This window comes from Tasmannia lanceolata, unplaced genomic scaffold (assembly GCF_043159265.1).
Source record: "Tasmannia lanceolata isolate RefF3 unplaced genomic scaffold, GAP_Taslan_0.1 ptg000020l, whole genome shotgun sequence".
Taxonomy (NCBI): Eukaryota; Viridiplantae; Streptophyta; class Magnoliopsida; order Canellales; family Winteraceae; genus Tasmannia; species Tasmannia lanceolata.
In genome coordinates this window covers 9,811,163-9,838,909 of record NW_027518697.1, presented here as the reverse complement: position 1 = coordinate 9,838,909, position 27,747 = coordinate 9,811,163, and the positions used below count along the sequence as shown (strand labels likewise).

At 36.7% G+C, this 27,747-nt stretch overlaps 2 protein-coding genes and 1 non-coding gene across 5 annotated transcripts; 2 read left to right on the top strand and 1 right to left on the bottom strand.

Moving 5' to 3' along the window:
- The first annotated feature begins 240 nt into the window (after window positions 1–240).
- Window positions 241–12,520, top strand: LOC143854961 (MAK16 protein-like protein). Of its 2 annotated transcripts, none has more exons than XM_077365111.1 (9): window positions 241–467; window positions 565–674; window positions 3,172–3,290; window positions 3,401–3,498; window positions 5,355–5,442; window positions 7,938–8,072; window positions 8,210–8,318; window positions 8,458–8,606; window positions 12,213–12,520. In XM_077365111.1, exons 1-9 carry the CDS (start codon window positions 406–408, stop codon window positions 12,255–12,257), a joined length of 915 nt encoding a protein of 304 aa, XP_077221226.1. In that variant the 5' UTR covers window positions 241–405; the 3' UTR covers window positions 12,258–12,520. The 2 variants fall into 2 exon arrangements, with proteins under 2 accessions (XP_077221226.1, XP_077221225.1); XM_077365110.1 differs by having other exon boundaries at window positions 8,207–8,318.
- Window positions 12,521–14,198: 1,678 nt separating this feature from the next.
- Window positions 14,199–14,269, top strand: TRNAG-GCC (transfer RNA glycine (anticodon GCC)). The gene has a single exon. It is a non-coding gene; the product is annotated as a tRNA-Gly (tRNA).
- An 843-nt stretch (window positions 14,270–15,112) lies between these two features.
- LOC143854406 (NAD(P)-binding Rossmann-fold superfamily protein) lies at window positions 15,113–26,343 on the bottom strand. Of its 2 annotated transcripts, none has more exons than XM_077364372.1 (10): window positions 26,248–26,343; window positions 26,068–26,129; window positions 21,347–21,466; window positions 21,155–21,254; window positions 20,848–20,928; window positions 17,718–17,791; window positions 17,445–17,595; window positions 17,119–17,175; window positions 16,283–16,404; window positions 15,113–15,564 (listed from the first exon to the last, which is right to left on the bottom strand). In XM_077364372.1, exons 1-10 carry the CDS (start codon window positions 26,260–26,262, stop codon window positions 15,354–15,356), a joined length of 993 nt encoding a protein of 330 aa, XP_077220487.1. In that variant the 5' UTR covers window positions 26,263–26,343; the 3' UTR covers window positions 15,113–15,353. The 2 variants fall into 2 exon arrangements, with proteins under 2 accessions (XP_077220487.1, XP_077220488.1); XM_077364373.1 differs by having other exon boundaries at window positions 17,742–17,791.
- Between the last annotated feature and the right edge of the window lie 1,404 nt (window positions 26,344–27,747).

Below are 27,747 nucleotides of genomic sequence, written 5' to 3'. Positions count from 1 at the left end.
TCATATTGTCACAATATCAAAAATTGACGGTCCTGATTACAAACGTAGACACAAAATTTTTTTTTTTCTCAAACGGGATCCCGTCTTAAAACAAAGACCGAGTGAAAATGACGGACAAGTTGGTCATTGTGCTCTATTTTTGTTCTTTTGGACACGTGTCACGATCGAGGACCTCGTGCTTTTTTACAAAACGCACTTCCGTGTGCTTGCAATCCTCAAATAAAATCTCTCTCTCTTTCTCCCTCTCTCTAACCTAAAGTAGACAGAAAGCCCTCCCAAAACCCTACTGCGTCCTCGCCTAAGCCCTAAGGCCCCTCGAAAATCATAAAAACCCTAATTCCCTCACTTCCTACCCATTTGCAGTTGTGAGTAAGAAGAGCAAAGAAGAAATCTCTCTCTTCCAAGATGCAACACGATGAGGTTATCTGGCAAGTTATTAGACACAATCACTGCAGTTTCATGGCCAAGTAAGATAAAACTGATTCCTCTTTCTTACTCAATTTAGTTTTCATGTTTTTCCTTTCTGGGTTTTTTTTTTTAATTCCTTGTTTGTTTTGGTGATAGAATTGTCACGGGGAATTTCTGTCGTAACCCATATAACGTGACTGGTATATGCAATCGAAGCTCATGTCCTCTTGCCAATAGTCGTTATGCTACCATTCGTGACCATGATGGTATGAGCTTTTTAATTTTGTTTTGTTTTGAAGTTACATTTTCTGCCAATTTAAGTTTCATGGTAGTCTCTGGTAAATCATGTTCTGGTATTGTAGGCTCTTAGCTTGTTTTATGTAGAATATCTTGAAGTATAAATGATTAAATAACACCAAGTCTAACAACTTAAGCTTTTGGAGTAATTAGTTGTTTCACATGGTATCAGAGCTATTGTCTCGCGACAGGTCCTGGGTTCAAAACCTTAACAACTCCCTTATATTAAAAATCTATGTGTATTGCCAACCCAAAAAGAGGAGCCACATGTGAAGGGGAGTATTGAAGTATAAATGATTAAATAACACCATCTCTAACAGCTTAAACTTTTGGAGTAATTTTTTGTTTCATAGAATATGCGATATTTGTTTTTTCCTTTTTCTCATTGAAATCATATGGGTCTTGCATCTCTTGGCCTCACTTCTTTGTTCTTATTATTATTATTTTTTTTTGAATTGTAACTTCTTTTTTCTTATTTAGCTTACAATTTTTTTAATTAGTGAAATGGTTGATTTGTTCCCGTTTACACATGCCCTGTGATGTCTTGTGTTGTTAGTGCTTGAATATAGATGCATTTGGCATGTTTGTGTGTATGTATGCTTCTGCAAGTTTCATTCTTATATGTTAAATAATTGTTAAAACCATTTTCATGTTGGACGATTTCATGGGAGATGACATATACTTGCTGTTCTTTGGCTAGCTGTTTGCTTACTTTTGGGGCCTCTTGCTCAGAAGTTGTGTTTTGGTGCTGTATGCCTAACTTTTGGTCTAGTTTATTTCCTTTTTGAGGTTTGTAAATATGTGGCTTTTAGTTAATAAAATTTGATTATCTGTCCGTATACACAAATATGTGTGTGCGCGCACGTCTGCGTGTGTGTGTGTATTGGTATTGCTTTTTTTTCTTTTTTTTTTTTTCAATTCATGTGTTTTTGATGAATGGGGTTAAAACTTTGACAATGAGAATTCATCTTTGAAGTCAAGATTACGGGCCCTAATGATGGTTATCAAGGATTCAGTAGATAAACTGGTAATCCACTATAATTTCTGAATCCAAAGATAATAAGAGAGCTTTTTGGGTTGGGAATAGTAATAGCCTTTGAGAGCTGATTAAATAATAAGAGACGAGGTGAGTTCGTCCCATAATCAAAACATGTTAGTGGGAATATCAGTAGCCCATTTTAATTTGAATATCAATTTTTGTTTTTCCCTAAATCGCCAGTGTCCTCTGATGTATCAGCCACAACAGCTAAATAAGATGAGAAATGTTTAAGGACAAAATGCCACATCATAATTGATGCCTAATTAATTTGGACACTTGTCAGATTTTTTTTCATAAAAAAAATTAATGTTTGAGTGAGTAGTTACTTTTGATGACTAACTGAGATATCCTTTACAACTCAGGGAATTATAGTCAACAATTGTAAAAAAGTCTGACAAGGAGGGCAGTAACCATTCGGGATCAACTCTAACGATTGTTTTAAGGTTCCACTCAGGATCATGCATGTGTAATTGAGACCATTTATCTTGTAGACGATCATTAGTAAACCCACATGGTTCTGGTTTCATGCCAGACTACCATCCATCCTCAAGTAAAGACCAATAAAAATCCAACGATTTACCTTTTCTTGGAGGAACCCTGAATTAAGCTTGATCGATAAGCCGGACTTTTGGTTTACAGTGGGATCAATGGGCTCAATCACATCCATGTGGCATGCGGGCCTAGAAAATGGCTTTTAGGAAAGTGCCTAACAACCGCATCTTTTTAGTATTTTCTTCTAAAAAATACCTTGAGTTTTGATTGCTTTTGTATTAAATTTAACAATGAATCTACAATAAATGGTAACTAAACTGATAAGGCACATATTGAGCTAACAAAGATGGAGCTTCAAATTGATAATAAAATGATGAAGACAATCACTAACATGATCAATGACATAAACAGTAGTCACTATGGACTTCTCCTCATATGAAAGGACACATTCATTGTGTAATGACCCTATATTTTAAAAAAAGGGTATTTTCTTTTCTTTATTGAATTAACTGCCAAATTGGAAAACGTGGTTGTTTCTGCCAGTTTTGATACACACAGAGATCTACCACTTTTTTCATGCGGGAGTTAATGATTAAAAATACCAATGAACACCTTGGATACTTCCCCAGCAAATGAACTTGAATTTATTTGAAGTGCAAGGGATTTTATTTTTATGGATTTGGTTGGGAAAAAATGACCGTCACCCACATCATGGAAGCCTATAACTTTTGGAAAATTATATTATCCTATGTCTATATACGTATATGCATGTGCTTAAATGTTGAGTTTCTGATTGTGTCAATTTGATTGAAGCATTAGCCTTAATTGTTTCATTACCAAATCTGGTTCTAACATTTTCTTCAATTATACTTATTTTTTCATATTGGATGTCATTCAGAAGTTGATAACTGTACTTATTTTTACATTTGGTGTAGGAGTATTTTACTTATACATGAAAACTATTGAAAGGGCTCATATGCCAAACAAACTGTGGGAAAGAGTTAAACTGCCCAAGAACTATGAGAAGGCACTCGAAATCATAGACAAACATCTGGTATTCTACTTTACACTGCCAAGAAGTACAGAAGAAATTTATTTATTTTCCTTCATATTTGGTTTAAACGGCTTCCTCAGTGCATCTAGCATTTGTTTTGGATTTGACAGATATACTGGCCGAAATTTCTAGTACACAAAACTAAGCAACGTCTCACCAAAATGACTCAATATCGTATACGCATGAGGAAGCTTGAGTTGAAAGTGAGGTAAGCATTTTTTTTTTCATGTCATCGGGTGAACTTAGTTTCTGGAAACAACATTTGCACACAGCCCAATTATAATATATACTCAACTCAACTCAACAAAGCCTTTGTCCCAAACTAGTTGGGGTCGGCTAAATGAATCCTTTAGAAAAAATCATCAAGAAGGTAAAAGGAATCTACCCGGCTTTAATCCTGGTTCTAGTTGGGTTCTTCTACGTGGATCATTGTCTTCCATTCTAATTGCACACAGCCCAATTATAATATATACAATCTTTGAAAATTTTTCTTCACACGGGAATCAATTGAATCTTTTAATATTTTGTATTCTAAGTACTTTGAGTCTTCTTAATAGATAGGCACTATAGGTTTTAAATGAGTTTCTTCAACTGGAAATTCTTTCTTTTGGCATTTTCGAGTTTCCTTTCAGTGATGAAATTAGGCTCATCATTGTTTGTCATTATAATGGAACTTTATGTGTGTCATTGAACATTTGCGTTTGTATACAGTCGAATGACATTGATTATGCCATTACACTTAGCGGCTGATTGGTAAAGTGCCATGTTACATGGATTCTTCTAATTGGGCGAAGTACCCGTGTTGGACACCTGTTGGATTCCAATACTTTTGGAATCGTTGTGGCAATTTTATATCTTTTTTATTTGTTTTTTCCTGAATACTACTACCAAAACTTTTCAATTATCGCTTGTTTTGATTTTTATCCATCCTAGTAGTAAGTTTTTTATATGGAAATATAACATTAAATTTACTTAACCTATTAAAATTTTCAATATTTTAATTGTTATGAATATATTGTAATGTCAAAAAAATTATATATGAGAATTGATTAACATACATACTGCTACCACAACTTTTCAATTATTGCGTGTTTTGAGTTTTATCCATCCTGGTAATAAGTTTTTGGTATGGAAATAAAACATTATATTTGCTTAACCTAAGTGGATATTCTAGTGGCTTAAAATTTTCTTGAAAAAATATTGTGTTAGTAAAAATCAAGAAAAGATGCTTGGTTAATTGTTTGCTAGAAATTTTGTTATCAAATTCTTCTAATTAGGGAGGCTCCTACTTTGGAATCAAGAAAAGTACTTATTTTCTACGTGTAACCAATTTTGTTCCTAGACTTCCTTTGATGCTGGACGATCGAAGGAAAGACTAATACTTCGCCGTGATACTAAATCTAATGTAGGACAAATCTATGTAAGAGACGTTAGGGGTGAAAAGGATATGTGAAAATTAGAGTTTTGGATCGTAAAACATGTGATTAAATTGGAAATATATTTTTACTAGGTTTAGGAGGTTGTATTCGTATGAAGGGAAGGTTTAGACTTATGTTGGTAACGTGCAAGTAAGGGTTTTTGACAAGACTAAGGGGCACAAAGATCAAATAATAATACATAGAGATTAAGAAAGAGAATTAAAGCAAGAAATTAAAGAGAAAGATCGAGTAATTGAATAACGACTGACTAGTTTCAGACTTACCCTCTTCTATGGAAATGGTAAATAGTTGAGGTTACTAGTTTCCGAAGCCCATTCCCATTTGTTTCATTCTGGTTTCCATTGGTTTTTTTTTGTTCATACAAAAACATGTGCATTTAAGAGAAAGATCGAGTAATTGAATAACGAGTGACTAGTTTCAGACTTGCGCTCTTCTATGGAAATGGTAAATAGTTGAGGTTACTAATTTCCGAAGCCCATTCCCATTTGTTTCATTCTGGTTTCCATTGGTTTTTTTTTTTTTTTCATACAAAAACATGTGCATTTATGGATAGCCTTTTAATGCAATATGATGTTTTTTGTGCAACTTCTTTCATTGTTTCATTTTTGTTTGTGTTTTCTGGCAGGGAAAAGATAGTAACATTGCCAAGGAAAGAGAAAAAGAGGGAGGCTAGAAGAGAGGAAAAGGCTGAAAAAGCCGCTATTTTAGATAAGGTGTCCCTTCTGACCTTCTGTTATATATATATATTTGCTAGGGACCATCGAAGAAGGCATTTTGCGCACTGGCTGTTGCATGCGAGAGCAGCCACAGCTCAGATGAATTAAATGAATAAGACAAAATCTGAGCCCATGTGGCTGCTCTCTCATGCAACAACCGTTTTGTGAAATGCCTTCTGCGATGGTACCTAGCAAATCCCATATATGTATCGATATATGTTTTTTGCAAGTAAAAAAAAAATGTATGTATGTTTATATGTACTTATGTATATATTATACACACATTATAGCCATTCAAAATGAGTGGTGCCCTACATTGTTTGGGTGATCCAAACCATTCATTTGATGGGCCCTCACATAGATAGGGTGTGCCCGAAAAATCAGCTCCATAGGATCATCCCAACCCTTCGATTTGTGGAGGTTAAAATGGATGTAGGTATATGTGTGTGTGTGTGTGTGTGTGTGTGTGTGTGTGTGTGTGTGTGTGTGTGTGTGAGGAAACTGTTGGTGAGCTTAAGCTCACCAAACTTATGGTGAGCTAGCTTGCCCAATCACATGGGGGCCCACTTTGTTAGGATGATCCAAACCATTTATTTGAAAGTCCCTTACATAGATGGGGGGTGTACCAAAAATCAGCTCCATAGGATCATCCTAACCCCTCCATTTGTGGAGGACAAAAATGGACAGACCTATCTATGATAAGGCCTTGCAAATGAATGGTTTGGATCACTCCCCAAAATGTGGGACCCATGTGATTGGGCAAGCTAGCTCACCATATGAGGAAACTGTTGGTGAGCTTAAGCTCACCAAACTTATGGTGAGCTAGCTTGCTCAATCACATGGGTCCCACATTTTGGGGAGTGATCCAAACCATTCATTTGTAAGGCCTTATCATAGATAGGTGGTGTACCAAAAATCAGCTCCATAGGATCATCCTAACCCCTCCATTTGTGGAGGACAAAAATGGACAGACACAGTAAGGGACTTTCAAATGAATGGTTTGGATCATCCTATCAAAGTGGGCCCCCATGTGATTGGGCAAGCTAGCTCACCATAAGTTTGGTGAGCTTAAGCTCACCAACAGTTTCCTCATATATATATATATATATATATATATATATATATATATATAGAGAGAGAGAGAGAGAGAGAGAGAGAGAGAGAGAGAGAGAGAGAGAGAGAGAGAGAGGTTTTTATAGAACTATAGTTAGGCATATTCACCGTATCAGCTTGTCTTATTTGATTTTGCTTTAACATTTTTACACCGTCCACCAAAATGGGTTCTCTCTCTCTCTCTCTCTCTGGGTGTGGTGTGCACGCGCGCCTGTACGTTCCAAGATCCTCCCATTGTTGCTCTTCACCTTTTAAAGTACATCTCATCCTCCCATCGTCGTCCATTTTCCTCATTAATCAAACCTGCAAGGTGGATCTCACAAATTGGTTCAGGGGCTTTGATCTGCGAGCTGTTTCACATTGTCAGATTTCAGAGAGAAGTGTGAGCTAGGTGTATCCATTGCCAATATATCAATTTTATATGCACAAAGAGCAGGGCTCTTTGTGCACATATCAATTCTTCATGAGAATTTTCTAAAGGATTCACTAGCCGACTCCAACTAGTTTGGGACAAAGGCTTAGTTGAGTTGAGTTGAAAGAGCAAGGCTCATTTATGCAGTTGTTTATCATTGTATATGGTTCTGTTTGTTACCATTGCATATTAAAAAATTCTCTTTATTTTGTTCCATGCAAATCTTTATGGGTTTATAAAAAAAATGTTTGTTGTGGTTTTGAGAGAAATGGAGTTTAATAAGAAAGGGGTCTAAATCCCATGGTCATTTTCAGACAAGAATGAATTGCGTTTTGTAATAAATAGGTTTTCTAAGAAATATCGTAAGAAATAGGTTTTCTAAGAAATATTTTCTTAGTCTCTAGATCTTTGCCATGAATAATATCAGGATGTTTCCCATCATCGTTTTATCGCAGGGCACAAGAGAGTTTTCATGAATCAAAGTTATTTTGGATTTTTTGCATCCCTAGGGAACCCTAAACTGGTCTTGGTGGGTCATGACGAAGAAAAAGAACCAGGCCCGGGATTCCTCTTGTCCCTTTCTGTTGTAAGAATTGGCTTGTTATTAAGGAAGTGCCAAGTGGAATTTTATCTCAGTTTTGGAATGAACAATGGTTGAGGAGGGAGACAAAGGAGGTGTGGCGAAGGTTGGTGCAGCGAGACGAAGGAGAAAAGAAACGGGGGAGTAAATAAGGAAGCCAGCAGAGAGACAAATTTACTACAATACCCATTTGCTTTATATACTAAATGAAATATTCATATTCTATGAGTAGTGTAGTCTATATGTTGGACACGAGATGCTAATGTGTCCGTGAATGGGGACATATTGGCATTCCCCATATAATATATTTATATATCTGTATATTATGTGTATTTCAGCTATTCCATTTCTCAACTCCAACTGTTGATGTTTACATATCTTTTTCAGAGTATTGAAAAGGAATTGTTAGAACGCCTAAAAAGGGGTGTATATGGTGACATATACAACTATCCTGTTAAAGAGTACAATAAAGTCCTTGAAATGGAAGGGCTACAGGCGGCTACTGAAGAAGATGATGAAGAGGTATGGTTATGTGAACTCCACCATTCTTAGAGCAGTGTAAATCTTCTTCTTTTTAATGGTACAGTACAAATCTCCTTATTTACACTGACTGAAAATATCCTTGGAAAACATCTCCTATTTGTAATTGAGATTAGCAGGAACCTGAAATAGAATATGTTGAAGGTTATGAGGAACTTGAAGAGGAAGAGGATATGGAAGATTTTGGTGGTTTTGAGATGGACGACTCTATTAAGGGTGGTGACTATGGTAAATGTGTTTGGATCTTTAAATGCTAACTTAATTTTTTCTAAGAATCTTTTGCTTTTCATAATATTGTCATCCTGTCTTCTTATGTTGTATATGAATATGCATACAGATTTATGAATAATACTCTTGGTTTGTATAGGTGGAATGGATGAGGACGATGAAGAGATGGATCCATTAGATCTATCGAATGTAAAGAGATTGAAAACAGGATCTGGATCTGGCCTTGGGAAGGTTAAGACAGATGATTTTGGTGCGAAGTTGAAAAAGAAGGCTAGGGTTCTTGTTGAGGTAGAACTTATCATTTTCCTAATTTGTCTTCCTGCTGCTAAGAATAGATGGTTGATGTCATATTTGCATTTTATTGCATGTTTCTGAGGATTGGATTCTCCTTTTATTGCATGCCTTGGTTTTGTCAAATGTTCGTTGTCTGATGCTTGCCTAGTTTATTTTAGCTGTCATTTTTATGTATTATTTTTTTATTTGCAATGTTCCGGTCTCTATGTCATGGTATCTAGCACGTGTAGATTACTGATAGTATCTTAATTTATTTGGTTTTCTGATTTCATGGATTCTTTTCTGATTTCAAATCTTAATTTATTTGGGTTTTCTGATTTATGCATGTTTTGCTGAATTATAGATTATGTATTGATTCTTTGAGATCAACCACTGTCACACCTCATTGTATACAGTTTTACTTGAGTGCACTGCAAATTAAATTTTGTTCTCGATGAGATGGTTATGTATTCATTCTACAAAGCATAAATGTTTTAAATTTGATTGAGATTTGCTGCCTGGAAACAGTTGATAGCTTGATGAGCTACGTAGTCTGTAGTAGTACACCATAAACTGGAAACATTGGACACTAATCCATGTCCAAGAAAGAACATACCTATGACATGAGGCACTGTAGCTAGCTACTGTGACTTTGATCTTGAGTGCATATTTCAAGTTTTTCTTCATCTTGAATTTTCTGTCACAGATCTGAAAACTCAAAACCCAGAAACCTGATCTCCATGTCGACTAAACTGCCAAAAGTTTTCTGACTTACCATCTTCCTTGAGTTTTCTTGTCGATGAACTATGAAGTGTTTTTATATGGTGGGCGAGACCTGAAGTGTAGCAAAAAAACTACAGTGGGGCCCAATTTGTTGGGTGATCCAAACCATTCCTTTGTTGCCCCCCGGCATAGATAGGCCGTGCCGCAAAAATCTTCCCCACAGGAAGATCCTAACCCTTTGATTTCCAAAAGAAGTGGACATCATGTCCTTGCCAGTATGAGAAATAGGAATAGCAACATCGTCGCTCGTAATAACCATGTAATTGCCCTTGTATGGGACAAGTGACTGAAATGTACCTGGAGATGGGGTTATTGGGGTGAGAGCTTTGCTCCACAGTAATTAGAATCTGTCCTTGCAGCCCTTAAATTAAGGAAGTAAAGGAAAATGTCTGCCTTATCATGACATCCATCTTAAATGTCAATTGATCGGAGGGTTAGGATCATCTTATGGAGAAGATTTTCAGGGCACGGCATATCTATCTCTGGGCAGGAGATACTCAAATGCTTTGGGATTCTTGGGTGTTCCAAAGATCTATTAAGGAGATCTTGGTAGATTGGCATGATTTGGCGAGGTGGGACGGATCTTTGTGGAAACTGGTTCCATATGCATTAATTTGGCACGTGTGGAAGGAGTGAAACAACCTCATATTCAAAGGAAAAAAGGAAGGTTTGGGTCCTTTGGGAAGAATCCTATTAGACATTAAGCTAAATCTCATTTGTTGGGGCAGAGCAGCCAAGTTGGAGCCAAATTATCAAGTGGGGGATATCTTAAGAGAACGGCAAATGGTTATTATGGGAAAAAGGGGGAAAGAGTTAATACTCTCCGAGATGGTTTCCGCCACCTCTTTAGCCGCTAAAATTCAACTTTGATGGATGCTCGAGAGGAAACCCGGGGAGAGCGGGTATAGGGGGTATTGTTCGGGATTGTAATGGCATACTGTTTTTGGCATTCTCAGGCCCAACCGGGGGTTTGTGACGCGAATAAAGCGGAAGCTAAAGCGCCGTTATGAGGACGAAAATGGTATTCGCACACAGGTCTTGGCCCCTTCATTGTAGAATGTGATTCCACCAACGTAGTGGCCTGGGCTACAAGCAAAGTACAAGTGTCATGGAAGATGGCAAATATCATCTCTAAAATTTGTGACCTTGTACCGACGATTCATCCCGAATTTAAGCATATGTTGGCAAATGAAAAAGCAGATAAGCTTGCAAGGGAAGGGGTAGAGAAAGTGGCGGTGGAGGTTATCAACACATTCGGAGATGGAGATTAACAACACAATCTCTTCGGCCACATTTGCCAGGTTATTACAATCTTCCGTGTTGGATATAGTGTAATGTCAGCTGTTATCATATGAGGGAGCATTGCAGCCACTGGAATGTGGAGATTTGCCCATCTTGATGCTTTACATACTTTGGGTTCAGCTTGCTGCAATGTTGTTTGAACTAGTGTACCTGGGGTAAACCATAATTGGACAGTAATCTCGACTGGGTTGTGCTGTGTGAATACAGGGGCTCGACTGGGCTGGGCTGAAAATTTTGCGGGTTTTACTGTATGACTGGTAACGGCGAATGCCTTGTCCCCATGAATGTAAACCCGATTACAGCATTAATAAAGCTGTTACCTTTCAAAAAATAATATCTATGTCTGGGCAAACAAATGAAGGGTTTGGATCACCCGATAATATGGGCCCAACTATATATCTATTCTATATATGTAAAGTTGGATGTGGTACGCTGAGGGTGTGCCACGTGGCACCCCCTCTGCATACCGCATTCAGCATTTTTCTTTTTAACTTCAGCCTTTTTTTTAACGCATCTATTCACAAGGCATTTCTAACCGTTTTATTCCATCTCTCTCTCTCTCTCTCTCTCCAATCAATCCCTATGAAGGATCACAACCCTTCAATCCATAATTTCAGCCCTTTTTTTAACGCATCTATTCACAAAGCTTTTGTAACCGTTTTATTCTCTCTCTCTCTCTCTCTCCAATCAAACCCTATGAAGGATCACAACCCTTCCATCCATAATTTCTAAATACCCACTCATACGTTATGTCTTTTCAGAAATGCCTCCTGCACTCCACCTATTTAAATATAGTTTCCTTGCCTCTACCCTTCATCCGTCCCACATCTGCAATTTTCCGTATATCTTCTGCTCAAAATCCACCATTATATCAGACACCAGGTACTCTTTTTTATTGTGCCATGTCTTATTCCTTAAAGAAAAGGCATTTTTTTGCAATTAATTTATATATTGGTTTATGCTTCTACGACTCTATAAAAATTGATTTATAATTTTTCTTGCCCATTAATTCCTAATTTGTTTGTACATTCAGCTTTTTTATTTTATTTTATAGGGTTATCAACATTTATCCTCATGGATCTCTTTTAAAATGCATCTTTATTTAAAACAGTTTTAAAGCATTTTTTTTTCTCGCCCTGTGGATCGCACGGGTCTGCAACTAGTATACATATATTTTGCTACACTTGCATGCAAGGCTGCCTACCATATAGAAACTTGTATGAAGATACCTTATATCGTTGACGCCTTCTTACTTTTTCCATGTTTTATACCAACTTTTAAAAACCCGGTCTCAGGCTAAGAAGTCATTATTTTGCTTTCTGACTTATATTGGCTTGTCAATAGACTAGGCCGAAAAACTTTGCATGGAGCCTGTCCAGGCTGGGTATTGCCCTAGTTCTGAGTTTCTAAGTGACTTTCATCATTGGTTTATATAGGTTTTAATACGGCATTGAGTGGCTTACCTGTGACCAGGAGTGTCATATTTTGGAATTATGTGTACTAAACCATATCCGAATTCTTGTTCAATGGTGTCAGGTTGAAAATGAAGATACAGATGAAAGACAAGAAGCCTTCCAGTAAGAAGATCATGGATATATGCCCAAAGATATTTCGGCTGTGTATGGGTTTTTGTAAACCAGATAATGTTTTTATCGTATTTGTTCAATTATGTTAGATAATGGTAGGGAGTTTCGGCCTTTGAAGACGTCTAAGCAGCAAATAGGACAAGTGGTTGGTATGACACTTCAACATTTGCTGTTGAAGAGAGGTGTTTAGCTTATTCTAATATAATTAAAATTTTCAAATTGGCAATGAAATGGAGGGAAATATTGGACTTTCAGATTCATTCAGCATTTACTTACGAAGACCATGCTTTTGCTTTTGTCATCATGTGTTAATCTGTACATCACATGCAGTTAGAATTTATTGTCTATATAAGTAAACAAATAACCATTCTTTGTGCATGTACCCTTAATGCTTGGAGAACAATCTCTATTTTTGGATTGATCTTGTCATCCTGTGTTGTTTATGATTAAACTACTTAGAATTGGGCTTTACGGTGGTATTGTGTGAGGGACTTTTGCTGATAGAATGGGTCATTGGTCATCTTTTGGGCTTTATGGTCACCCAATTTCAGGCTTGGTGGGATAGGTTGTCAATTGTGAACTCTTAGGTTATGACCCATCCATTGTGATTTGATGGCCCCTTCTGTATGAACAGGCTTCAATTGACACACATGCTGTACACATATTTGCCCTGTTCTCTATGGGGATAGCAAGTGGCTTTTAATTTTATTCTTGGATAGGCTTGCTATTCTCTGTTCAGTCGAGAACAGCCCCAATGGGTAGGGTATGCAGTATGCTAATACAAACAGGGTAGATAATTCCAGGGTTTTTGGAAGATGAAATTATCCAAACATGTCATCCAAAATCCTAGAGCTTTAGGCCCTGTTTGGATTGCAAGAATGTTCTTGAAAAGTTTGGAAAAGAAAGCTTTTCCAGAATTTCCCACTTCTCCATTGTTTGATTACACACGAAGAAAAAGTTACTTGAACCACCTCAGTTGAGAATTTTATTTACAGGGCCTTTAATTCTCAGGGTTAAGGGTTTTGGCTAAAGAAGTCTCCTACTTTGCCTTATTTGCAAAAATAGTCTTCTAGTTTGGGAATTTACAAATGCATTCATAATATTCGAGTGAATTTATTGCCATCAATTTGTGACCAAATTACCTATGGTAGTTTTTTTTAAAATGACCACGATACTTTATATGCGAAAAGCAAAAATTACCTATAAAAAAATTAAAAACCTTGATATAATTTGGGAAATAAAGCAAAGTAGGAGACTTCTTTTACAAAAACCCCTTGTTTGTAATGTTAACGCTTAAATTTATCATTTACCTCTAAATGTTGGAGATTTAAAAGATTTTAAGGGAAAAATTTTGTACAAGAAATGCTTTTTCCTTCAATCCAAACAAGGTTATTTTGGAAGATAAAATTAGGGGAATGATATTTTTCTAGAGAGAGAGAGAGAGAGAGAGATCATTTCCCTAAAATTATCTCAAAACATACCTTCTGAAAGCCAACACCATACCTTCCCAGCCCAAGGAAATGCCAACCCAGCCCAAGCGAAAATAAGGTTGAGCCTGGTTCGGCTTGAGCCCGACCCAAGTTGCACCCCTAGCTACAACCGCTTTCCAAACCATTTAAAACTCCTCTTTATCTCATATTCAAACAATAAAACCTTAGAAAATAAACAGTCCTCGTCATCTAGGATGGCCCCACTCATGTCTCGTGAGAATTGGGATACAATCCTGGCCATCAGTGTTAGGATAAGAACTCGAATACATAAATTGATAGAGAAACTCAGTAGCAATTAATAGTATACGTATACAAATATTTTTTATAAAGTGTTAAATAGCATTGGAGTGTAGGATCGTCTCTATGACACCTCATATAAAAAATATAGCCAAAATAAATATTGTTCAAAGTATATTAAAATAATGTAGAAAACTTTAAATACAAGAGCACCAGTGGTCTAGTGGTAGAATAGTACCCTGCCACGGTACAGACCCGGGTTCGATTCCCGGCTGGTGCAATTTTTTCCTTTTTCACTTTGAAGGAGTGCATTTATCATTCAATGGGGTGGTGCAAACATCAGCTCCTTTTATTTTGTTTAGTTATTTTGTTCTTAGCAGTTCTTTAATTTTCCAATTTTCTTTTCTGTTATTTGGTTAGTAAGAAGAGGTCTATTTTTCTTGAAATTCTGGAAAAAAACAGAAATAAATTCTTTCTTCATTGCCCTCTATTATATGGCTGAATCAATTGATCCGTACCGTCCGTGGAAATAGTTGGCCCCACATTGGATCTTCAATTGTACGGAATATGCTGATCCAACGAACCAAATCGGCGGATCCACCTTGTCAAAAAGATGAAAATCATCAAAGATTGACTGCATTTATCGCCAATTACTGCCTATTTATACTTAAATTGTCAACCATCTTGATTCATGACTGCAGTTCTAAATTCATCAAGATTGTTTCTTTCAAGGTTCAACGTAAAATGCAGTCAATATACAAACACAACAGCAAACATATGAGACTAAGCTAATCACTAGTCACTACTACAAAGAGAAAAAGTCAGGGTCAGGGTCGGAGAGAGTCGAACAACGCCAATGCCTCTTTCGAAACCCCTTCTCTAGCTGGGCTTAAAATTTGTTTTACTGCCATTTTACGTTAGGCTCTGTTTCTTTCGACGTCAAACCGGCGCAAAACAAAATTTACACCCAATTTAAGCCTATTTTTTCGTTGAAAGAATCGGAGCCCAATGGAAAAATGCATCTATGGTTGAAATGCCAAATCATAGAAAATCAAATATAGCATCATAGCTTGACAACATTAATTAAACCCCATCAATATTCATCTAGTCATTGATTACTGCATTGGAAGCCAACCATTACTATAATCTTGCCACAATAATCATACTTTAAGTCATCAATATTCATCCCAAAACCAACAAAGTAAAGCAGTGAAACCTTGGGAAAGACAAGAATCCAAAGACTCAGTGATACAGACCATATCAGCCAAAGTATCTCTTCATGAATGGCAGAAGCTAAACAATGCCTTTGATTAAGGTAAGATTTAAGATATCATACATCTGACCAAAGAAAGTAAATTCCGTATTTATGGAGCGAATTTACAGAGAGAACGGAGACTGTCGATAATGGAGTTGATGATGGCATGAGAGCCTGCAGTTCCCGCAAGTGGGAAGTGTTTAGTAGCTTCGGCGCGATCAAAATAAAATGCACCTGAAACCAACTTTTCCTTTGGCTGTAAAGCTAACCAAACAACAGTGTCTGCTCCCTCCTCGTTTGTTCTTAGCTTTCCTGATAAACTGAATTTTTTTTTTCATGGAGTGATTCAGTTAGAAGATATATTGGACACAGGAAAATGATAATCTAAAAAAGTGGAATAATCTTGTGTATGAACTATAGACAGTGGACGACGGGATATACACCATCCCTGTAATGCAATAATTGCACAAGCCCATGACTTGAATTGTCTATAAAACAATTTGCCAATAAGATGTAATATCCAGTGTTTAGAAACTAGGACTTGGACATGAACTGTGACCATGGTGAAAGAAGTTGACTTGGGCGAGTCAGTGATTGTCATGGATTGTCATGGATTGTCATGGTTAATTATTCATTAACTCAGACGAATTAAAGAAGTTTGTGATTGACTTGGTAGGGAAAAACTCATTAGAAAACTGAAAGAACAAAACCTTAATGACTCAATCATTGATAGGACAAGATTAGTTTCATCGAATCCCGTGGGAAACGCGAGACAGACATGGATGAGAACCTGGCCAAGGTAAAACCAAGGGTTTTATTCTACCCTTCCAATTAATAGCTTGCCATTGAACAACCAGGAAAAATTGTGAGTGAAGGTCCACCTAAAAGGACACTGATCCAAATGTTAGGATCATTCCATAGATATGAATAACCCAAGAGGTTGCCCAGCAGTTGGACTGTCTAGAGTCAAGGTCAAGACCTATTGGAATGTGCACCAATCCTCTTTAAGTAAATAAGACATTAGGGAAAAATCCTTACGCTTTTGAAAAACCAGGTAAACTTTTGGTTACGCCCGGTGTATCAGCCCATCCTGGGTGCATCGAGTAGAATCCAATCCCTTTGTTACTGTACATTTCTGCCCATTTCTCAGTTAACGCCACCTGAAAAAAAAAATACAAATAATGAAGTGAAAATAATCCAAGTAAACAAAGGGGACGGATTTATCAGCTCAGCTCCCATAATTATATGCTGTTACATAGGAAAATGATGTCTGCACCCCCTTGTTTTTTAACAAGGCACCCCAAACTTTATTAACCACTTCTCTGATTGGCTGTTAAAGAGCATAATAAGATTTTAACAATCTTAAAAAAAGTTACTAGAGAAGTGTAAAGAGTGGAGTGTCGTTATTGAAACAAGGGAGTATGGATATCAATTCCCTATAGGCACACATATGTTGACTTATTTACGTCATAAAATAATTATTATGTTATTTTTTTACTGCTATTGTCCGTACTTCATAAATTTTCTAATTCCCAACCAAAAAGGATAACACATTGTATTTGACAATTCTACTGGTCTTGGGGAAGCATATCTGTGCTCCAAAAATGATATTTTAGTCCTTATTCAGAACAATGGGATCTTGAAGCATGACATTTCAAAAGAACAAGTGAAATGCAGTTATTGGGTATAAAATGGCACAAAAAGTCATCACTTATATCTTCTCTACAAGGACTCCTTAAATCCTTCGGGTTCATATCAAGAAAATAATCATATATCTTTGCTAAAAGATGCACACGATTAAATACACGAAGCATAACAATAATTTATCATAGAAACTTCAGTGACATGCTTCCTATAGTTGCAGTTTTACTAACCTGAACTCGCTTGTTCCGACTATACTGCAATGTCCCATCAAAGTTGGCTTCACTAAACTGCAATAAGATATCAATAATTCCAAACTCCAATGTTTAGCTAAGGACTCCATTCTGACTCAAATCTTACACTTAACCTAGTTAATAATAGATTCCCAATAAAAATTCAGAAATTTCTAAGTTGAAACACTATAAAATCAGGGACAATGTTGAAGTCTTGGGGTTGAAACCATTCTGCTCGAGAAGTGCTAATCCTCATAAGGTTTTTTTTTAATGGTACCAATCCTCATAAGGTAACGAGTAAGAAATACAAAAAAATAAATAATTACCTGCAAATCATTGGTCAAGGGACTTGTGTACATTCCACCTGAGGAAACTGTAATAACTCGAGCATCAGGTGCTGCTTTCTCCATTAATGGAAGCATCAATTCTGTCATAGCATATGTTCCGACCACGTTTACAGCAAAGTTTAACTCCAATCTGGTAAAATATGGTAAAGAAGAAAGTGAAGCTATTAGTTTTGCTGAACATGCAAAGACAATCCAAAATACATTACCAGCAGCTTCTGAACTTGATTGCAAGAAGAGAAGACAGTGTCAAACTCATGAATTGGGACAGGGATGCACCCTTCTGAAGTAGTAACACGGTTGTGTTCGATTAAGCCCGCATTGTTAACCTAAGTCAGCCAAAAATTTTCAGTATTAGATTTATCATCAGTTTTGTAGGAAGGTCTTTAAACAGAAACTCAACTTTTCACACTTTACTTTGTTTACTCAAATATTGTTTCTAACAAAATCATGGATTTTTAACGCAAAAAAGGACTAGATAGTCTTAGATAGCTGTGGTATGCAGTTTGCATAAAAAATCCCTATAATATCAAACTTTGATATTATTGTTATCATGGGTTCTATCGAGGCTTCATTAGTTATTTCGGTTGGCAGGAGCCCTATCGCAAGACTTATTAGTGACTATATTACATAGATACGGCCTATCTCCCATAAATCACATATGGGTGCCATATTGGTAATTTCGTCGAGTTATGTTTATACCAAGGTTTTAAATTTCGGTCAACAGCGGAAAGGAAATTTTTGGTTTCGGTACGAAAATTTGGCCGAAAACTCGTAAAATCACGGAAACATTTCGGTAGGAAATCACGGCCGAAATCCAATTAAGATTCTTCACCACTGGGTTTTTTTTTTTAGAAAGGAATCTCGTTGTTCTTCTCCTTTCTACAAGTGAAGCTGATTTTTGACAGGGTTTCTGTCGAAGCGTCTACATTTCTATAGGAACCTTTGCTTTTTTACTTGAAAAGTTGAATGGTTCGCATCTGTCGACCGAAACATTAATGACATCCCAAAATTTCGGGCAAAATCTGGTATTTTATCGAATCCAAGTGGATTTCATTTCGGCAGCAGCCGAAATCAAAATATTTCGACGAAATGTTTCAGCCGACATTTAAAATCATGATGTATATTTTACATTTATAAGGGTTTTCGTCAGGTAAGACTAACCCATACAAATTTCCCTTTCTTTATCTTTTTTTTTTCTTCACATTCTCCTATAGTACACCAGTATCAGAGCTTGGGATCAACACTTCTAAAAGATTGTGTGTTTTGTCTTTGTTCTCATTATCCTCAGATTGGATCACAACTAAAGGGGAAAATTTTCCACAAATACAAATCTGTCCGTACGACCACCTGAGCAGTCAAATCTACACGTATGGACAAGATCTAGACTCATCAACAGCTCGATGGGTTTCTATAAGAAAGTTGGTATGATGTGATGCGTTCATATTTTTCTTATGACTTTGATTTTTAGTGGGTAAAAATACATCAGATCTGCAAAATATTTGGTTAATGTTCACATTGAAGAGAGTTAATTGTGCGATGGGTTTTCTTTTGGTCGTTCTCTTCTTGATTTATTGTATGATTTTTGGGGAATTTCTTATCTCCCATCGTCGATATGGGGAGAAGCCTCTTGATATATATTATGCTTTCTTGAGGAGAAAGGGAAGAACATGACCATTATCAGTGATACGATCTCTGTTTGCTCCATTGACGCAACGGCTTACCAAAAGCAGAACATATAAGGATATTTGGATTCTTGATTGGACCCAGTAATGCCTATGAGCATGCTAGAATTCAGATCCTTGGGCATGATCCCCCTCATTCCTTCTTAGGATAGGTATACTCCTATATCTAGAGTGATGAGAGTAGGCAAAGTGCCATATTGTGAAGGCCCAGAAAAGATCGCTCAACAGTCATGAAAGTTCTACAAAGAGGCAATAAAGAAGGTGGAAAGCATGGTTTTAAATTTCCAATCAAACTGATAAGAAATGACTAAAATGTTTCCGTTTCCATCCTCACCGAAATGAAATCTAAACGGATTTGTTCCATTATATTATTCTGGTCATAATTTTGAAATTTCGACCGAAGTAGTTGAAACGACAAAAAAATGGAAAAATATTCTAATTAGCAATATTATTCAAAAAAAATTGTTCTAATTAGATTTGCTCTGATACCATGATATTGTGAGAAGAGAAGAAGGAAGAAGATTGAGAAGATGGAGTCTCCTTAGAGAGCTCCCATGTAATATGAAGCATATATTTGCCAAAATAGGGTTACACGTACAAAGACTATAATGTCCTTTAACAATACCCTTCAGCAAAGGTGACTCGCTCAACACCATTAGATGGCTTAGGGAGGAGATGTGTCCCCCTTGGGTATTCACGTTGTTCCTTAGAGAGATGTTGGACCTAATCGCCTCTCTATTGAGTGTTCTTACACATACATCACGAAGGAAACACAAGGGCAGATTCTTTAGCAAACTTCAGAGTCAATTGTGCAGATATTGTTTTATGGATATGGCAGTTTTGTAGTCCTTGGATGATATAGCCATTTGTGGCTCGTGTAGCTTGCTAGATTGTATTCTTTCTTTTCCTTTTCATTTGAGTGTGTGTGTAACTTGTTCAGTGTTCAATACTTGTTTAAAAAAAGTAATAGTCAACTTTTAAAATTGATTTCACCTCTTATTCACTGTCCCTTTATCTCATGCACAAGCATTCACGGATATCATTTATTAATCACTGAGAAAACATTGAATTTCTCAATGTATGTTGATTAAGATAACTAAATGGGTTCCCTCAAGATCTTCTTTGCCCAAAAACCATTGAGAATGTAACGGCATAAAGGTTATCATATTTATGTTAAGCACTGGTCAGAAATTGCACTAATTATACCACTTTCTCTGAAGAAGAATTTTTTTAAAGACTAGTCTAGGCTATTGAAGTCGTAAAAAAGTGGAAAACACTAACTGTACGAGGTTCCCAACCTAACCAGTAAATTAACAGTGCCTAGGGATGTTGACAGATGAAACTGCTTTCAACAACTTCTTTCAAGTATAATGTTTCTACAGAAGTATCAGAACAGATTTTTCTTTAATTAATACCAACAGCGTAATTATTGGTTACAATTTAGTTTCTTACATTGCTGCATCCACATATAAGCTTTGATGATATGTAAAATCATAAGCAAAGCAGTATATGCTACCTGCAACTCTACAACCTAGCCAATGAATTTTTTCTCTAGCATGCTCAAGGATGCAATTTTTATAGTTTGGAACACTGACTATTATTTTAGAATTAGTAGACTCCATAAATATCATATCAAAATACGGTTTCATATGCACACTACTCATTTTGAAATAAATTACATTCAGCGGGAAAAACTGTACCAAGATGTGAAGCGGCTGATCCTTCGAAGAAAATCTTGATGCAAATGACTTGATATCACTGACGGAGGAAAGATCACAAACCTGCAAGGAGTATTCAATATGCCATTTTTATCAAGTACAAAAAGCTTAGCACAATTCAGGAAAGAACGTGTCTTGGCTATCAACTTAGCAATCATTATATCTCAAGGACAACACATCCAAAGATATACAAAATAGCTCTCACAAAGCCCAAAAAAACTAAGGAAAAATAAAATAAAAATGCCCATATTACACATGAGGAAAAGGAATGTATAACTTGGACACATACCTCCAAGAATATATTTGGATTACCCGTCATTGTCTGAATATTAGAGAGAGCAGCTTCGCCCCTCTCCTTATTACGGCATACCATATAGACAGTTGCACCACTGAAAAAATTGGCATGTAACATATGGATGGAAATTAACTTCCCAAAAGAAAATAAATTGAGAAAAAATTCTGAATGAGAAAGATAGTCAACCGTGAAGCAAGACCCTCAGCAGTTGCATAGCCAATGCCAGAATTTGCTCCAGTAACTATGCAATTTTTCCCTTCTATTTGTGCTTGCATATCTTCTGATTTGAATTTTTTGGCATGATCCCTATGAACAAAGATGCATCATTTTGAAATACATAATTCCAGCAGAATTTTTAAGACAAATACTTGTTAGATGACAATGAGAGAGTAAATATTTAGAAGCTTTGTGACATGCTTTGGTGGTCTACAAGTGTAATCTACATGTGTTTGTAAGATAACTGTTCATACAGGGTTTAGAGGCACTAAAGTGTGCTTCCTAAAGATAACGAACCTCCCAACATGGACCTCGGGAATTCAACAAAACTAGACTGGATATAGGGATGTAGGGAAGACTACCTCGGGAATTCAACAAAACTAGACTGGATATAAATCTCAAATAAGGTGAAGTCACCTTTCTAAGATGAAGTAGTTAATTTCCTTAAAAATCCCTTCAAATAAGAATTCAAGTCCCCAAATCAGAAACTCGATTTTAGTTTAGAGCCTAATATAGAAGGCAACCACTGACACTCTGACAGAGTACTTAGCCTCTTAATTTAGAGCTTGATAGAAGATGATCACTGAGAGAGTACTCAGTCTCCCTGAGAATGCCCTTAAAATAAAAGGTTAAATCCCAATCAGAACCTCAAGTGTTGATGTGTGTCCCTGAGTTTATGATGGGACCCATCACTAAATGGCACCCCTGTAAAACTTTGTTCTTCCTTTAAAATAAATATTAGAGATTAGAAGTAGTGAGTTTCACTAAGAAACTCCAAGCATATATTTGGCCATTTTTTTCTTCTTCTTTTGTCTTCTATCCTTCCCTTCGTCTCATTTCCTCTTGCATCAATCATCAACATCAACTTTGTTTCATAACAAGGTGTTGCTCTTCTGTTGATCATAGTTACGAAGATCCAAACAACAACAAGGTCGTACCACTAGGATCTGCAGCCATATAAACCATTAAGGGAAGCTGGTCATCGATGTATTTATTTCTAGGCTTTTCTGGAGTGTTTTTTTATAATTTTTCAGAATTTTTTCCTAATTTTGAGAGCTTAGAGATGCATTGTCTCCAAATATCTTTAAATAATCAGATCTGATCATTTCGTGTTGGTATCTTTTGTGGGGACTGTGCATGCTATTTAACCATGAAATTTGGATCCTTTTCAGATTTTGAAGAGTCTGAATCAAATCTGAAGTGATTCTGAGAAGTTTTTAGAGATTTCTAGGGCAGAGGTTTGCCACTCCCCTTTTTTAACTAGGTGATCTTTTTTTGTGTGATCATCCTAGATCTTTTTTGGGCTTTGGGTGAGATATACCTTGTATTTCCTGTTATTTTTCAAAGAAAATATAGGAGATTTGTTGGGTGGTGGAAAATGTTTTACAACCAGCTCACCTAAGGCCTCAAGCAAGAATATCAAGAGTTTCAGATTTGGGTCAACGATGGCCAGTCACAGTTGTGAAACTACCAATCACTCCAATAGCTTAAGCTGTTGGAGAAGGCGTTATTTAATCTTTTTAAACTTTAACACTCCCCCTCATGTGTGGCCCCTCTTTTTAGGGTTGGCCTACACGTGGGACATGTGGCACCTCTTTTTGGGCTGGCCATTTCATGCGGACATTTTAATAACAGGGACTTGTGAGATTTGAACCCAGGACATGGGCTCTGATACCATGTGAAACTACCAATTACTCCAATAACTTAAACTGTTGGAGAAGGCGTTATTTAATCTTTTATACTTTAACAACGGTGATAGCCCAAATATACAGATTACAGTCATAAAATTGGACAGAACAAACATCATAGTTTGGGCAATCAGCCAAGATGCAATTTTGTGGATGTGGGAAACTAGGTTATTTTACCGTCGGAGAAGAGCACCAAAGGTGGAGGATCCCTTATACTCAAAATGGGAGCAGGAGAATATGATGGTTATATCATGACTTTTGAGTTAAATGCAGCACCACATCAGCTAGAATCATATGTTCTTGATATGACAGAGAAACGGATATGTAATAGTGCGCATGGGACCTGTTATCAGGTTCAGAATGCATCCCAATTGTATAAGCTTAAACAAGAGGCGACAAGCCTTCATCGAGTGAGAGAAACCCCTATCGTTGTACTACCCTACACTCCAAAATTTGTGGGAAGAGATGGATCAATTGTAGTTGAAAGTTGGATCACGGTGCAAATGCCACATATTTTCGCATCATGGTGAAAATGTGTGGTGTCTTCTAAGAGACATAGGAAAGTTGGAAGCAAACTCTGATTGACGCAATCACAAAATAATACAAAGGAGAACATCTTGACAATAGGAATATGTACCAAAGACTGGTTGGTCACTTCTTAATTTGTCTCCGACTAGGCTGGATATCGCTTGTGTTATTGGTGTGGTAATTCAGTATATGCACAAACCTCGAGTTCCACATTTGAAGCTGTAGAGAGAATCTTGAGGCATCTGAAGTTCAATCTGGGAAAAGGAATTCTTCTCTAATCTAGGTCATATAAAGGCAAATGGGTTGGTTTCATTGATGATCATAGATCTACCACATGTTACTGTATCTTTGTGGGAAGTAACCTTGTTACATGAAGGAAGGAGTAAACAGTAATCAGTGTTCGCAAGATCGTGTGTTAAAGTGGAATACATAGCAATGGCTCATGGGGTAGAAGAACTTTTAAGGCGGATGATTCTTCCATACAAACTAGAAATCATGGTTGAACCTTAGGGGACCAGCACGGATTCCTACTGTGTGTCTGGTCATATATATTTTGTTATTTTATTGATGGGTTTTCTAGCATGACTTGGTTGTACTTAATGAAGCAAAGATCTGAAATTGTCTATTTTTGAGATATTTCATAAGGAGATTCATAACCAACTTTCAACTAATTCGCATGTTTTATGTTTGGATCGGATAATGCCAAGGAATATATACCATTAGACTTTCAATGATATCTTTCCAATCATGGAATTCTACATCAAACCTCATGCATATACTCCACAGCAAAATGGTATGGTAGAACGTAAACATCAACATCTCCTGGAAGTGGCACATACAATTTTACTCAATATGCAAGCTCCGAAATCGTATTGAGGAGATGTTGTACTAATTGCTTGCTACTTAATTAATTGAATATTATCCTTTGTCTTACATGAACAGTCAATATTCTGTCTTGTTTCCAAATACTTGATTATTTTTAATTTCACCCAAACTATTTAGATACTCATATACCCAAAAAGGATCTTATTGATTCAGCTTCACGAAAGTAGTTGGTATGAGCAATTGTCACTTTCTTTAAAGATATCTATTTTCTATTCACTATCTAGTTTTTATTCTTGTCAAATTGGATCCTCATACCATTAAATGTGTCATTTTGGGATACATACGCCCAAAAAGGATATTATTGTTACAATCCAGCTTCAAGAAAAAAGTTTGTATGTGCAGATATCACATTCTTTGAAGATATCTATTTTTTGTTTCACCTCGATCCTCTTCTATTGATCATGGTTCCCCCTTTTTCCAACCATCTGTTACAGACATATGTTCCCATGTCAGAACCAACTGTTTCTCCTATCAACCATCTGAACTTAGTATTGCTCCTTGGCAAGAACTAAAGGTGTATATGCGACGGAAAATACAAGCTTCAACTCAACCTATTCTTCAATCCCGGCCTATGTTGGAAGATTCTACCAATGAAGCTCATCCTGTTGATCTTCCTAATGCGGTTAGAAAAAATATATGGTCCCGCACTCAGCATCCAATTGCGAACTTTATTTCTTTTGCTTTCATGTCATCCAGATACAAAAGTTTTGTTGCATGCCCCCTTTTCTACCATTCTGCCCTATACTTGCAAGTCGATGGGGGAAGGCCATGGACGATGAAATGAGTTATCTAGTCAAAATAAAATGTCGGAGCTATTTGAATTACGTTTAGGGATGCATGTCGTGGGATGTCATTAGGTTTATACTATAAAAGTATTTCCCAGATGGACTAGTTGAACAGTTGAAATCCCAATTAGTGGCCAAAGGCATACACAAACCATTTGTATCGACTATTTTTATGCCCGAATAATAAATAAATAATTATTATTGTAGTTTGATGTTAAGAATGCCTTTCTTTAGGGCGCACTTCACGAGGAGGTTTATATGGAGCAACCTCTAGGGTATGTTGCTCATGGGTGTGAGGAAAGGTCTGTAAGCTCTGAAAGGTGATATATGGTCTTGTCAAGCATTCTCCCCGTCCAAGGTTCGATAAATTTAGCTATATTATCATCATTTTTTTTGAATAATTATAATTTCATCAAAAGCGCAGTAGTTGAACAAAAGACTGAAAAAAACTCCTCCAAAAAAATACAAAGGGCAAAAGTGTAATTAAAAAAAAAGTAGAACATAAATAATCCAAAATCTACTATAAAACACTAATAATTCACACAAAACAACAAGCCATGGATTTTTTCCCCTAATCCTTAATAATTCAAACAGAAGACAGAAAGAAAGAAAGAAAAAAGCTTAACAAGACCCAAGAAGAAACAGTTGATAAAAAAATCGTTATTAGCACCAACATTTTAGGAGGATGAATTAAATATCAAGAGCTAAGGGTGTGAGGAACAGAAAATTACAAAACCCAATAGCATAAACTAATCAAGAAATCAAAAGAATATGAAATTAAAAGAGTAGTAAAATAAAAACTTACTGTAAACCAGATTTTGTGAAATGCATATATCCATAGATAGAAAAAGCAGCTCTCCTCCATGCCTGTATTAAACGGATTCTTATGATGTATGATAAAAAAATTAAATAAATTTCAAGAGGGAGAAGCTTCATAAACACCTAGAATCCATAAATGAAATGAAATGAAGAAAATACTGTGTACCTTCTGAAGAAACATTGGTATTGAAATGGGCAGTGCTGATTTCTCATTTCTGTTCTGCGTTTCAAATTCCTTTGTTAGTTTTTGTTAGGGGCGTTTTCTTTTACTTGGGACAGCCCCACCTAATGTATACTAGAGCCTAGAGGGGGCTGTCCGGAGTTTTAAAAAGCATTTTGATACGTGGAATACCTCCGACCATGCATAGTCAGCCAAGCAGGTAGTGGTTCCAAAAGCGCATTGATTTTACTTGGGACAACCCCTTCTAGTGTAACTAAAAGAGTAGTAGTCATAAATGATAAATACACTAAAGGGGGGCCATCCAAGTAAAAAAGAGGGGCGAATGTATTCATTTACCTTTGGATTGGAAGTTCGCATAAGAAGAAGGCTACTGATACTGGCACTACCTATGTTTTAGTAATTGCACAAAATCAGCTTGTAGTTTCATTTTTAATTGGCTGTGAGAGCTTTTTGGGATTTCCATCCGGGATAGGATCAAAACCATCTTGATTTCTCATACATGCTCCTTTATGACTCAAAAATTGTATTTTATGAATGATCCTAAAAGTGACTTTTGGCATAGTCATCCAATCAAGGTATTTTCAAAGACATTGCGGGGTCAGGGGAGGGCTAGATGTACATAGCCTTACCCTGCAGACAGGCTGTTTCCGTGACTCAAACTCATGACCACCAGGTCACAACGGAGCAACCTTACCTTTCCGTCAAGGTTCGCCCTCTATAAATGGACATTCTATGCAATACAAAAATCAGCGGTGTAGATTTTCGTGGCAGAACCCTAAAGGAGCATCCAATCAAGATGTTATCAATGTCATTTGGTTGTAATTATGATCGTCGTTTGAATCAACGAATTTGATGATCATGTAAATGACGCGGTAGTGGGGCCTGTATGCATTTTTCTGCTTTTTTTTTAGGCGAAGAATGTTTTTTACTTGGACTTTTCCTTTCTTTTTCTCTTTTCCTTTTTCATGTCACAATTCCTGTTTTTGGTTCGTAAGGTGTGTGTATGTGTGGGTGCGGGGAATTTGTTCAGCCTTATTGGAAAGGCTACTGATATTGGCACTCTCATGTTTTGATAAGTGAACAAACTCACCATGTCTTTTATTATTTAACAAGATGTCAAAAGTTATTACAGTACCCAACAAACTCTCAAAAGCCGGTTAAATAAGAAAATACAAGGTGAGTAGTGCAACTATCAAAACATGATACCGGTCGGGCTGAGTCGACTTGAGGCCAAATAGAAAAATACGAGGAAAAAAAACATAATCCAAAAAAAAAAAAAAAATCATAAAATTAGAAGACGGAGGTTGGGTTCGGGTCCGGTCGGGTTGCCATAGCCTCAAACCCTAACCCAACCTTAACCCAACCTGGGAAAATGCCAACCTAATCCTAGCCAAAATCAGGTTGAGCCCGAACCGTGTTGCACCCCTACGATGATAGTGGCAATATCAGTAGGTAATTGGAAATTGATGTTCTATTTTTCTCTTC